Below are 14,618 nucleotides of genomic sequence, written 5' to 3'. Positions count from 1 at the left end.
GGCCTCGGTGAGCACTCTGACACACAACTTGGCCAAGTCGCTTCCCTATCTTCAGCCCTCCAGTGGCTGTTCACTGCCCACTGTCCTGTTCACCTCCTGCCAGCCAGTTGTCCCGTGGCTACACCTCCACACCACACCCCACGTGGACCCTGACCAAGAGTCAGGCCGGACCACTCGTGGTGACACCCTTCTGATTCCAGGCCATGTATCTCCTCTGAGTACATGGCCCTGCCTCCTCCCTTCTGCGTGACTAATTCCCCCTCATCTTTGGGGAGCACGGCGGAGCTCCTCCTGCTCCAGGACGCATTCTCTGACTCCCCTGGGTTAGGTGGGATCCCACTCTGCCTCCCCACATCGCCCTGGGTTTCCGCTTGATGAGGCATCCATCTCCCTGAACCGTGTCTTGTTTATGTCTCAGTTTCCCCCAAATAGCCCGGAAGCTTCTTGGACTGCCTTCTGGCACCAATGTGGTGTAGACCACACGCGACGTGCTGGAAGATGAATTTTCAATGGATGAATGAGTGGCCGCAGAGGTTGGGCGCTGAGCACGTGCAGAGTGGAGCACTGCCAGGTTAGAAGTGTTGGGAAAGCATCAGGAGCGCAACGGCAGACCTCAGGTAAGCGTGTCTTTGTGGCAAGGATGGGCAACGCACAAGGGAGGCCTCGCGTTTAACAGAAGATGGCGGACGATGAATACAATCTTGTAGACAGCACTACACCTTGTAAAAAAATGTTTGTTTTAAGATATATAGAGAGAGAGGCAGAGAGAAAGAGAAAGAGAGAGAGAGAGAGAAAGAGAGAGAGAGAATCCCAAGCAACCCCATACTGTTAGCACAGAGCCCGATGCGGGGCTCGAACTCACAAAGCAGACAGCACTAAAGCCAAGGAAACAATGGGAATAGAAAGATAGTGTGCTTCAGAGACACGGTGTTAGAGAGGTCAGAGGTGGCAATGAGGGCCAGCATGGAAAATATAGATATTCTCTTTTCTTTAATTCACATTTTAGTATAATTAAATTGGCAAGGGGACACATAGCTTTCTTTAACGGCTTTAAAACATATTTAGATTCAAGTTAGTTAACATATGAAAATACGAGTATGTTCAAACCAGATGGTCGGAGGGGTGGAAGGCATTTGAGTAAGGATGATGAAAGGAAAACCAGACATGATAGTATGAGGGGAGTAGTTCAGGGGTGTTCACTCAGGCCCAGGATGCTTTTTTTTTCTTTTTATGTTTACTTATTTTTGAGAGAGAGAGAGAGAAAGAGAGAGACAGAGCATGAGTGGGGGAGGGGCGGAGAGAGGGAGACAGACTCCGAAGCAGGCTCCAGGCTCTGAGCTGTCCACACAGAGCCTGACGTGGGGTTCGAACCCACAAGCTGTGAGATCATGACCAGAGTTGAAGTCGGACACTTAACCGCTTAACCAACTGAGCTACCTAGGTGCCCCAACGAGGGTGGTTTTTTAAGCCGGAGCTATCATGTAACACAGAGGCAAGGTATTTTAGAAACTGGGAATGGCATTTCTCTAACTGACTTTGTACAGAGCTGATAATCTGATAAAGTTTTCTTTTTTTTTAAAATAAGATTCGGGATGAATCTTCTTAAAGTTTTTATTTATTTATTGTGAGAGAGAGAGTTACGGAAGGGGCAGAGAGAGGGAGAGAGAGAGAGAGAGAGAGAGAGAGAGAATCCCAAGAAGGCTCCGTGCTGTCAATGCCGAGCCCAAGGTGGGGGTCGAACTTGCGAACGGTGCGGTCATGATCTGAGCTGAAATCAAGAGACGGACACTTACCCGACTGAGCCACCCAAGCGCCCCAATCTGATAAATTCGTTACCGTCTATGCCGATCATTTAAGCTCTAAGGGAGTAGAAGAAACTGCGAAGGAGTTTCTCCTCCAGACTGGATCTCCCCAACAAGGAAGAGCAGTCTGAGACGAGAGAATGAAAGAAGCCGCTGGCAAGCTAGAAAGAGCTTCCCTGGAGCAAACCGTGGTGAGTCTGGCTGAAGAGTTTAGAGAAACAGTTTTCAGAAATGTGGCAGCTCTATTGTTTGACTCCCAATGAAAATGTGGCTCCAGAGGCAAATAAAATTTCAATTCTATAAAAGATCTCCACGAATAAAAAAAAAAAATCCATACGCAGACTCTAGGGTTCCCAGGCTTGCCCTCTCCCAGCTCCTTGTGCTGTGGCAGATTTGGCTTTGGTGGGTGCAGAAGCACCCCCCCCCCCCCCCCGCCCACCCCGCCTTGAACCCAGCACGAGGCTGCTGGTGGGCAGGCCCAGGAAAGTGGCTTCTGCCCTATTGGCTTGATGTCTCCACCCCCCCGCCTAGCACCACTGGACAGTTTGAGGAAGTATCTTCTGCCCCTGCAGGCGGCACCAGAAGGGAACCAGCAAGGATACCCATAGCATCAGGGGAACAAAGTAGACCGGAACAGCGTAGTGAGGGCTCTGAAAACTAAGTTGATATTGGAACCACAGCCCACAACGTGGGCCAGAATGCATGTGATACCAGCGATGTGATTTTCTACCAAAACAGAAGATTTAAAAGGATCCAGCGTCTCCTAACATACTACACAACGTGTCCACGATACAACGGAAAACCACTCATCATACCAAGAACAGAGAAAATGGCAACCTGAATGAGAGAAGATAATTGGCAGGTGTCAAAAACATTGGACTTATTTGATAAGGACTTGAGAGCGGGTAAAACAAAAAGGCTTTAACGCTCAATTACAAATACTCTTTAAACAATAAAATAAAGAAAAATCTTAGTGTTTATTTCTTTTTGAGAGAGAAAGAGAGACAGAGAGAGAGAAAGGTAGCATGAGCAGGGTAGGGGCAGAGAGAGAGGGAGACACAGAAACTGAAGCAGGCTCCAGGCGCTGAGCTGTCAGCACAGAGCCCGACGCGGGGGCTCGAACCCATGAGCCGTGAGATCATGACCTGAGCCAAAGTCGGACACTTAACTGATGCTTAACCCAGGCCCCCCAAACATATTTTTTTAATATACAAAAAAATAGAGAATATAAAAAAGAACCAAATGGAAATTGTAGAACTTCAAACTACCAATTAAAAAAAGAATCTCACTGGATGGGCTCAACAGTGCAATAAATGTGATGAAGGAAAGAATCAATGAACTAAATGATAGAACAATAGAAATCACGCTTTCTGGAAAACAGAGTAAATTGACTAAAAGAATAAATAAAGAGACTTAGAGACCTATGTATCAATAGCAAAACACATAACATTCATGTCATTAAAGTCCCAGAGCGTGAAGCCGAAAAAAATATTTAAAGAAATAATGGTGGCTGAAAACTTCTCAAATCTGGTGAAAGTCACAAACCTACCAATTCAAGAAGCTGAGCAAACCCCAAACGTGATAAATTCAAAGCACTCAATAACAAGACACATCACAAGTAAAAAAGCTGGGGAAAAAACAGCCCTACATACCAAGAAAATTAAAAATCTAAAGAAAAAGAAAAAATCTTGAAGGGAGCCAAGAAAAAATGACTCATGACCTATAGACATACCGATTTGAATGATAGCAGATTTCTCATCTGAAAGCGGAAGTGACATGACATTTTTCATGTGCTCAAAAAATGAGTTATCAACTGTATCCAGTGAAAATATCCCTTAAGAATGAACAGGAAATAAAGATATTCTCAGATGAAGGAAAACTACACGAAGTTATTGCTGCTAGATCTACCTTTACAGAATGGCTAACAGAGGGCGCCTGTCTGGCTGTCAGTGGAGCTTGTGACTCTTAATCTCAGGGTTATGGGTTGGGTGTAGAGATTACTTAAAAATAAAATCTTGGGGCGCCTGGGTGGGTCAGTTGCTTAAGCGTCCAACTTCGGCTCAGATCATGATCTCACAGTTTGTGAGTTTGAGCCCCGCGTCAGGCTCTGTGCTGACAGCTCGGAGCCTGGAGCCTGCTTCAGATTCTGTGTCTCCTTCTCTCTCTGCCCCTACCCTGCTCATGCTACCTCTCTCTCTCTCTCTCTCTGTCTCTGTCTCTCTCTCAAAAATAAACATTAAAAAAATTTTTTTTAATAAAAATAAAATCTTAAAAAAAAAAAAGAAAGGAAGAATGGCCGAAGGAAGTTCTTCAGACAGAAGGGCAATGATAACAGCAGAAAGCATAGCACTTGCAAAAGGAAAGAAGAAGAAAAAAGAATGAGTAAACATGGAGATGTGTTTAGGCCATCTCTCTCATGATTTTTTAATTTTTTTTTTAACATTTATTTATTTTTGAGACAGAGAGAGACAGAGCATGAACAGGGGAGGGGCAGAGAGAGGGAGACACAGAATCTGAAACAGGCTCCAAGCTCTGAGCTGTCAGCACAGAGCCTGAAGCGGGGCTCGAACCCACGGACCGTGAGATCATGACCTGAGCCGAAGTCGGCCGCTTAACTGACTGAGCCACCCAGGCGCCCCTCTCATGATTTTTTAAAATCACATTTTTTTTAATCGATTTCTTAACAATTTTTTTAATGTTTATTTATTTTTGACAGAGAGAGAGACAGAGCGTGAGCACTGGACAGGCAGAGAGAGAGAGAGGGAGACACAGAACTGGAAGCAGGCTCCAGGCTCCAGGCTGTCAGCTCAGAGCCCAATGTAGGGCTCGAACTCACGAACTATGAGATTATGACCTGAGCCGAAGTCGGAGGCTTCACGGACTGAGCCACCTGGGCACCCTTTAAAATCATATTTGATGTTTGAAAAAAAAAATCATAATTATGTGATACCTAGTGCATGTAGAGGAAATGTTTAAGATGATTACATTTCAAAACTGGAAAGGCTCAAAAGACATAAACGGAAATAAGATTTCTACACTTGACTGAAGGTGGTAGAATGTTGATGTCCGTAGACTGTGATAAATTATATATGTACGGTGTAGTGCTCAGAAAAAAAAAATTAAGAAAACTATTTCAAATGATGAACTAAAAACAAACAAAAAAATATAAATAAGTCAAAATGGAATCCTAAAACATGTTCAAGCAACTCATGGGAAAGTAAGATAAGAAAAACTGCTAATGGGAACCAGAGGAACAAAGAGAAAATGCATAATAGCATGGCAGATTTAAGCCCTAACACATCAATAATTGCTTTAATGTCAATGGTTTAAAGATGTCAGTTAGGAGGCACCTGGGTGGCTTAGTCAGTTGGGCGTCTGACTCTTGATTTTGGCTCAGGTCTTGATCTCACTGTCGTGGGATCGAGCCCCATGTCAGGCTCAGCATGGAGCATGGAGTCTGCTTGTGATTCTCTCTCTCTTTCTCTCCCTCTGCCCCTCTCCTGATCGTGTGCACGCTCTCTCTCTCTCTCTCTCTCAAAATAAATAAATAAACTTTAAAAAACAAACAAACCAATGAGAAGGCAGATAATGACAAAGTGGATTAAAAAGCATGACTCAACCATATGCTATCTCTAAGAAAGTCAACAACAGAGCTCCCATTTGTATGAAGGAAAAATTGATATAACTGAAAGAGAAATCAATATATCCACGATAATACTGGGGATATTAACATCCCACTCTCAGAAACTGATCAAAAATCAGCAAAGCTATAGGAGAAATGAACAACAGCATAAACCAATAGAATCTAAAGAACAGTTATAGAATATTCCATGCAACAATAGCAGAATACACATTCTTTCCATGCACACATGAGATATTCACCAAGATAGACTATATCATGGGTCCTAAAACAAACCCCAACAAAATGGAAAAGAAATGAAGTTGCACAGAGTATGGTTCCTGACAATCGAATCAAAACAGAAATCAGTAACAGACAGACAAGGAAAACCTCTAAACACTTGGAATTTGTTTTTAAAAATTAAATAATGTATGAGCTATAAAGTCATAAATATTTTTTTTTTTTTTGAGAGAGAGAGAAGGAGAGCAGAGGAAGGACAGAGAGAGGGGGAGACATAGACCCCATGCAGGCACCGTGCTGTCGGTGCAGAGCCTGACATGGGGCTTGAACCGATGATCTGTGAAATCATGCCATGAACCAAAATCAGGAGTTGGATGCTTAACTGACTGAGCCAACCAGGTACCCCTTAAATAAAAATTTTAAAAAAAGCAACTGATTGAAAGTGAGAATACAACATATCAAATTATTGGATTCAGCTAAAGTAGCACTGAGAAGGAAATTCATAGCAGCACTAAAGGCTGACATTACAAATAAGGAATGGTCTCAATCCAATAAGCTAAGGTCCTAGCTCAAGAAATTGGAAGAGAGCAGCAAAATAAACCCTAAGCAACCAGAAACAAACAAACAAACAAAATAACAGAGATCAGAGCAGAAATCAATGAGATTTAAAATAGGAAAACGAAAGAGAGCATCAAAAGAACAAAACATTGGTTCCATGAATCAAATCAGTAAAATCGATAAAGCTCTGGCAAGACTCACAAAGTTAAAAGAGGAAAAGACACAAATCATCAATATAAGGACTCAAATAGGAGCTATCACCACAGTTCCTGCAGCCCGGAACAAGAAAATAAGAAAATCCTGTCACTGACTTTATGCTCACAACTTGGAAGAAATGAATCAATTTCTCAAAAACTACAAACTACCAAAACTCAGCCAATAGGAAATACATAATATGAATGTCTGTATGTATTAAATAAACTTAATTTGTACTGAAAAACTCCTGAAAAAGAAATGTCAAGGCCCAGATAATTTTATTGGAACATCCTATCGAACCTTTAAGAGAATTAACACTAGCTTTACATACTCTCTTACAAGATAATGGAAGAGTAGAGAACAGTTCCTAACTCATTTTAGGAGGTCAGGATTATCTTGAAAATGCAAACCAAAGATAACATAAAAAAAGAGAACTGAAGATCAGTACCTTTCATGAAATGTGACATAAGAATCCTCCACAAAATATTAGTAAACCATGTTAAACAATGTATAAAAAGAATTTATATATACCATGACTAAAGGGGATTTCTAGGTATGTAACTCTGATTCAATATCCAGAAATCAATCAGTATGATCCACCATATCAATGAGCTAAAGAAGAAAAATCAGATAACCATATAATGGACACAGAAAAAGTACTTGACAAAATCAAATTCATACTGAAACTCTCATAATTATAATTCATAATTCTAACTCTCTTTATAAATAATAAATTCATAAGTAAAAACTCTCAACAAACTAGAAATAAAATAGAATTTCCTTAACTTAAAAAAAAAAAGGAGCATCTAATGGGGGCCTGGGTGGCTCAGTCAGTTAAGCGTTCAACTCTTGATTAGGGCTCAGGTCATCGTCTCACAGTTTGTGAGTTCAAGCCCCGCTTTGGGCTCCACTCTGACAGTGCAAAGCCTGCTTGGGATTCTCTCTCTTCCTGTCTCTCTGCCCTTCCTGTGTGCACGTGTGTGCTTCTTTTCTCTCTCTCTCAAAAATAAATAAATAAAACTTGAAAAAAAAAGGAGCATCTAAAAATATCTAAAGTTAACATGATACATAATAATGAAACAGGATCATTTGCTCTGAAGATTGGGAAGAAGGCACGGATGTCTGTTCTCACTCTCTTATTCAGTCACTACTGATATATTCCTGGCAAATAGGTGGAAATCACAATTAAAACATAATGGCATTTACAGTCGCTCCAAAGGAAATGAACTTTTTAGATATGAAGGCGACAAAATGTATACAGGAGGTGTAGGCTGAAAATTTGAATACCCTGATTAAAAAACAAAACCAAAAAAACAAAAACAGAGACCTAAATAAATGTGGAGATGCACTGTGTTCATGGATTGTAAGACTAAACATAGTTAAGATGTCAATTCTCCAAAACTGACCTGGAAGTGTAACACAATTCCAATAAAATCCCAAAAAGGTTTTTTTTTTTTTTTTTGTAGGTATCAGTAAGCTTATGCTAAAATTTACATGGAAAGGTACAAACTGTAGAATAGCTAAAATCATCTTGAAAAAGAATAAAATGTGAGGAATAGCTACTTGATGTTTCGACATCGACAAGTATGGTGTAGTATTGGTTACAGGAGTAGAATTTAGTGATTCATCACTTACATATAACACCCAGTGCCCATCCCCAACAGTACCCTCCTTAATACTTATCACCCGTGTAGCCCATCCCCTCACCCACCTCCCCTATAAAACTTTTAGAATTAAACATAAGAGAAAACTTGTGGGCCCTCAGGCCAGGTGAAGAGGGCTTAGACTGTAAATCTGTAAATCTGTAAATCTATAAATCTCTAAATCTGCAAAAGGGGAAATTAGACTGTAAATCTGTAAAAGGGAAAATTGCTAGGTAGGGCCTCCCCCATAGAATTAAATACTTTTGCTTTGTAAAAGACTGTTAAGAGGATGAAAAGACATGTTACAGACTGGGAGAGGATATTTGCAGACATTAGCAGCCGTTAGGAAAACGCAAATCAAAATTACAATAGGATATCGCAATCAGGCACCCATCGGAATGGCTAAAATAAAAATAGTAAAAATACCAATTGCCGGCAAGGACTCAGAGAAACTGAGTCAGCTGTACGTCACGGGTGGGAACGTAACATGACACAGCCACGCTGGAAGAATAGATCCGCCGCTTCTTAAAAAACCAAACCCACACTTAGAATGCAGCCGCTGCACTTGGAGGCGTTTATCCCGGAGAAATGAAAACTTAGGCTTACACAAAAACTTTTTCGTAAATGATCATAGCAGCTGTATTCGCAGTAGCTGCACACTGGCAACAGTGTGTTACGTCTTTCAAGGGGTGCGTGGTTAAACACGCTGCGGTACATTCATATCATGGGATAATACTCACGAGAAACACCCCTTAATAAAAAGAGCTGTTGATACATAACACCAACTTGGATGGATCTCGAGGGAATCATGCTAGGTGGAAAAAAAGCCAATCTTAAAAAAGTTACATACTGTGTGATTCCGTTTATACACCATTCTTTAAACGGCAAAACTGTAGAATTGGGGAACCGATTGGTGATTGCCAGGGGACGCGGATCGCTGGTGGGGGGCGGTGAGGGGTATGTATGTGTGGCTATAAAGATAACATGACACAGAGTCTTGTGATGCAACAGTTCGGTATTCTGATGCTGGTGATCGTTACACAAATATGCACATAGGATAAACTCATAGAGAACTATTCACACACACACACACACACACACACACACACACACACGAATGCATGTAAAACTAATGAAATCTGAGCTCTATAAGTTGTGCCAATATCCATTTCCCGGTTGTGATATTGTAGCTACGCAAGATGTTCTCACCGGGAGGGAGAAACCGGGTGGGGGGTCACAGAGACTTCCCTACACATGTTTTTGCAACTTTCTGTGAGTCTGTAATGGTTTCATAATAAAAAGCTAGGAAAAAAAGAACTCAAGGGTGGAGCTGGATGTCTAAAAGATGCTGAGAAATAGGGACGTGACAGAAACCAAAGTCAGAACAAGGACCTGGAGTGACAGCAATCTCGCCAGCGCCCAGTGTTCAGGTCTATTTGGAGAATATTTAAAATCATCTTTAGAGCAGGAAGAAGAGACAGCTAGACCCACCGCTGGGGGGAACGGTGCTTCCTGCTAAGCAGAACAAACAACTTTTCCACCCGTGTGTTTGGGGGTTTTCACTGTCAAGAAGTATGTTCTCAGACGGAAATTGGTGGGAAGGCGTACAAGAAGCAAGACGTGAGGCCCGAAATAGTGGAGGGCTCCGGGTGAGAGGTCCAGACAGATTCCATCCCACGGACCGCAAGAGCTTCCTGATGTGCTAACAGAGCTCCTTCTTGAGAAACCAGACACACTGGGGGAAAGACAGGAAGCTCAGTAAAGAAAAATGTCCGTAATTTTCCAAAAGGTGCACAGGAGCGCATCCCAGAAGGATACTGACACAGGGGACAAGGGGAGAGTTTCTTGTTCAAGGCCAGACGCTCTGCCGTTGAGGGGGAGGGGGAGGCTCGTACTGGTCCCCAAGGAAACACCGGGGGTTTTGGTGGGCCTTCTGCGCAGCAAGACCAGCGGTAGGTTGAGTCTCTTCAGAAAACGAAAGCCATCTTCAGGAGACATAAGGAAAGGGAGGGAGCAAGGGAGGAAGAAAGAAAGGAAGATGCTTGGAGCCATTTAGTGCTGAAGCAAAGAGTTTTATTCATTTCAGTAAGCTCTGAGGGGGTCACTATGTTACAGAGCCTCACAGAGATTACTGTTCATAATGGCATTCATCTGGAAAGTTCCATATGGTCCGCGATCTTTGTATGAGAAGACAGGAAGTTGTCAATGCATTTAGAAAAATGTTCCTTCCAACGAAGCTGGAGGGTTTTGTTTGTTCGTTCGGTTTTTGGTCAGAATTTTAGTTAGTGGCCTCTGTAAACCAAGTCAGAAAGCTGGAATCCCTCCTTGAAGCTGGCCTCCCCCCTCACTTGCGTTGCCCCGCCATTAGAGTCCTACTGACGTGACTTCTAATATCTTCCAGAGCATTCTCTCTTTCCCTTCCTCATAACCATTGCCTCTTATTGTCTCTTGCTGCCATGCTTCTCTCTGTCCTCAGAGTTACTCTTTGTAGCTCGTCCTGTAATCAAGTAATCTCAAATGCAAACCAATGCCTCTTTGCCCAATGTCAAACGTTCAACGCTCCCCATTGCCTTCAAGACAAAGTCTAAATTAATTGGTCCCAGTCTCGGTCCCCTCTGAACTTCCCCACTCAATGTTGACCCCACCTCATGGAACCATCTGTATTTCTCTAAATATCCCCTATGAATAGATCATAAACTTGTGGTCCTCTATTCCTGCTCCAGCCAGCATCTTCTGTCACTAATTCCCTTTATTCTTTCAACTTTAGAAGAGTTCCCACCTCTGACCTTCACATGAGACCAGGTTGGATCTGTCCATAGATCTGTCCTGTGCTGGTGACAAATTGCTCAGAAATAGTTTACGGGTGGCCTCATCCTGCCATCCTCCTGCCACCACCAACGTGACTGAAGACTCCCCATTTACTCTTGCTTGTTCCCTCGGTGCCGAGAACAGTGCCCAGCAGGTGCTGAATATGTTTGATCAGCTGACTTTGCTTGCACATTTTCAGTACCTTAAAAGGCACATATCAGCAATGCTGCATTCCCCCAAGTTCTGAATAGCCAACAATTTGCGTGCATGCGTTCTCTGTTACCACACTGCAAATTCCTAAAGGCAGAACACCCAACCCCTCATCTTTGTACCCCCTTAAATCCCAGCCGGTGACCACACGAACAAATGCTGGATGGGAGAGACAAATTAGGCCAGGGGACAGAACTTCGCTTGCTCTGAACATACAACTTCCAGAAAAGACTGGGAGCAGGAATGACTCATTAGTTCAGAAGGCAATTCCGAAAGGATATTCTGGAATGGAAAACCAGAGATCCCCTGTGGAAAACACCCCCTGGTGACTTTAAAGTCTAGAAGATTTAAAAAATGCACCACCTGTATAACAATGAGGGAGAAAATAAAGACGACAGAGTTGCCTGAATTTTTAAAACCTGAAGCGAATCTAAGACAAACTAATTATGAAGCTACAAACATAGCCTAGCCCACACGAAATGCAGAAAGCACTCCCTGATCAACACATCAGTTATTATGGAAGTCACCTAGAAGAATTTTCAAGGAATTACATTAAATAACTATGTGGCACTGGCTTTAGTTTTGTGGAAACTTTTCATCCCTCTTGTTTCGTTTTGCCATTTCATCGCACAATCTGTGTGTCCAAATAAGACGCTAATAAAAAGCAGGAGCGGGGGCGCCTGGGTGGCTCAGTCGGTTAAGTGTCCGACTTCGGCTCAGGTCACGATCTCACGATCTCGCGGTCTGTGAGTTCGAGCCCCGCGTCGGGCTCTGGGCTGGTGGCTCAGAGCCTGGAGCCTGCTTCCGATTCTGTGTCTCCCTCTCTCTCTGCCCCTCCCCCGTTCATGCTCTGTCTCTCTCTGTCTCAAAAATAAATAAACGTTAAAAATAAATAAATAAATAAATAAATAAATAAATAAATAAAAAAAAAGCAGGAGCGTATGGTAACTGCATTAATCTGGGGAAATTATTTGAATACAATTTATTGCGAAGCTAAAAAAAGCAACCCCAACTATATGCTAACGATACAGCATCTATTACTCGCATTCTACGAATTCCAGCTTGAAGCATTCCAGAAATGGATTAGTGAGAGTCTATGGCACAAACCTAGGCTTCCTATCACCTTGTCCATTCTCATGTTGCCAACAGAAAAAGTACATCACCAGGGAATGCCATTACTGGGAAGGAGTACTTTACCGTTGATTTCAAAGGTCTCCATAGCAGGGAACATGGTTTGGTTGATAGTTTCTCTTTCTCCAGTGCTAGCCAAGAACTTGTCCTCCTTGAGAATTTCTTTATTTTCCATTGTGAAGCTTTATAGATGGCCAAAAAGTCCTGCAGCCAGCAGAAACGTTCCCCTCAAGAGGAACCACTTGGGGGAAAGATTGTTCCTATTTAACCACTGCAGCTAATTGTAGGACACACGGCACTTCCCTTTGGCTCTGACTTCTGAATCTGCAAAATGTTTCCTGACATGATCAGAATGGGACATTTCTCAAAAACAGGCTATTCACATGTGGAGCTCCTGCTCCGTGCAGCTGCTCGTTAAGGGGGGGGGAGTGTCAAGGTGGCTTTAGGGCATAAGTCACAGGTCCTTGGAACCACCCCTCGCTCCAGGCTCCTGAGAGCAGGGTGGTGGATGACCCCAAGGAGGATGTTTCCCTCCCTTCCCTCCGCCCACCAGAGCCCCGCCATCATCGCAGACCCAGGACACTGTCCCAGGACCTCCGCAGCTTACACTGAAATCTCCCTCCTTTGGCCTCCTTTGGCCTCCTTTGGCCTACTTTGGCTTCAGGGTTCATCTTTGCTCCTTAAAGTGTGGACCCGGGACCAGCAGCATCAGCATCACCTGGGAACTTGTTAGAAATGCAGTCTTGGGTCCCGTCCCCATGTGAATCCAAATCTACAGTTTCACTAGATTTCCGGGTGAGGTACATACACGCTGGAGAAGCACTTCTCTGTAGCACACATTGTGGCTTTTGATTCTGTTTCCCCTCGTATTTTCCCATGCTCTGTGTGGGTCCGCCCGTGTGCTTGCTCTGGCCCCAGTAAGACCTGGACTCCTGGAAGGGAGAAACCCCTTCCTTGGCTCCCTCTTGTCAGGCATTCCCCATCCTTCCTGGATGGATAGCCGGGTGGTGAAGCCACAGACCCTACAAGTTCAAGTGTTCGGGTTCGAATTCCACCTGCTCCGCAGAGGAGCTGTTTGACCACGGGGACATCAGGCGGGCTCCAAGCGCCTCACTTTCCTCGATCGTAAACTAAATAGGATGGTGATATTCGTTTGGCTGTTGGCTAAAAGGATGAGACCGTGAATAACGGCCAGGATGGCACCTGGCAGGCAGTGGGTGCTCAGGGGGCATGGCTATGATCGCTAGAGACGTGAGCTTCCTGGTTTCCGGGGAGATGAAGGGAACGGCTTTTGCCTCAAAAGGAGCTCACAGTCCGGTATGCGGGGAGAAAGTGGATACAACCGAATTCTAGAAAACTGCTGTGAAAGGAGGCAGTCACTGAAGCCCCTGACAGAATGGCCTGGAGGCAGCAGGGCCACCAGAGAGCTTGCTGATCAGCTCCGGGTTCGAGGGCTGACCGGGGCTTTGCCTGGAGAGCGAGATGGGTGGGGGGTTCCCAGGTCAGAAGGGTGGTGAGTACAGCGCACAGGCAGGGCCGAGGCGCCACGAGACTTTGGGGCTGCTTGGAACCCGAGAGGTGAGGAGGAGAGGTGGCCGGAGATGAGGCTGGGCCCCGCCGAGTCACTTTCTCTGGCCTGTGGCGTGTGACAGAAAGCCAAACGGGAGAGGAACTCGGGAAAGTGAGTTACTGGCAGTGCCCACAAGGCAGAGGTCCCCAGTGGTGCCTGCGGTTTCAGTAATCAGGAAGTCCCTGGCTGGGGCTGAGGTGCGGGGAGCTGAAGCCAGCACAGGAAAGGTTAAAGGCGAGGAAAGGGAAGCAGCTGTCAGCTCTAGTCAGAAGTCTGGGCCACGGAAGATAGTAGAGGCTGCGGGGGGTGGGGGTGGGGGTTTCCCCTGCAGGAGGGCAATCCTCCAGGGACAGGAACCTGCTCATTTCTGCTCCCCCTGCCTGGTCAGCTCCTCTCTGGCCAGGAGTAACCCTCATTCCCGGTGGGCTAGTTGCCGAGTGCATCATCCTTGGAGGGAGCATTTAGTGGATCTCAAACGTGGTTCTTTTGGCTGTAGATACGGGGCCAGAAAGACCTGGGCCACAAACCCAACCCTTTCATGAACTTGCCGGGTGACCTTGGGTGACTTTCACTTCTCTGGGCCTCAGCACCAAGTAACAGTGCATCGAACCATTAACGGGTGTCCAGGGTTTCTCAGGGCCCAGCACTGCGCTAAACACGTGTGTTACTCAACACTCTCTACAACATGCAACTAGCCTCAACTCTTGTGGTTAGAAAGTGAGGCTGCCAGAATTGGAATCCAGGGTATTCTCTCTCTCTCTAGCCTGGTCTAGACCGAGTTTGATCCAGAAGCTGTAACCCAGTAGCTCACACTGGAGGAGTTTTTTGGGAACACACATACC

The 14,618-nt window shown here is 44.5% G+C and overlaps 1 protein-coding gene across 1 annotated transcript in view; it reads right to left on the bottom strand.

Moving 5' to 3' along the window:
* MARCO (macrophage receptor with collagenous structure) overlaps positions 1–12,474 on the bottom strand; it is a 40,262-nt gene extending 27,788 nt beyond the window's left edge. Inside the window, exon 1 of the mRNA XM_060625584.3 lies at positions 12,273–12,474. Coding sequence (XP_060481567.2) covers positions 12,273–12,381 — 109 coding nt within the window. The 5' untranslated portion in view covers positions 12,382–12,474. The remainder of the gene's footprint in view (positions 1–12,272) is intronic.
* Between the last annotated feature and the right edge of the window lie 2,144 nt (positions 12,475–14,618).

The sequence above is a fragment of the Panthera onca genome, chromosome C1, assembly GCF_046562875.1.
Source record: "Panthera onca isolate mPanOnc1 chromosome C1, mPanOnc1 haplotype 2, whole genome shotgun sequence".
Classification (NCBI taxonomy): domain Eukaryota; kingdom Metazoa; phylum Chordata; class Mammalia; order Carnivora; family Felidae; genus Panthera; species Panthera onca.
Note: the sequence above shows the minus strand (reverse complement) of the source record. Positions and strands in the feature narration are given on the sequence as shown.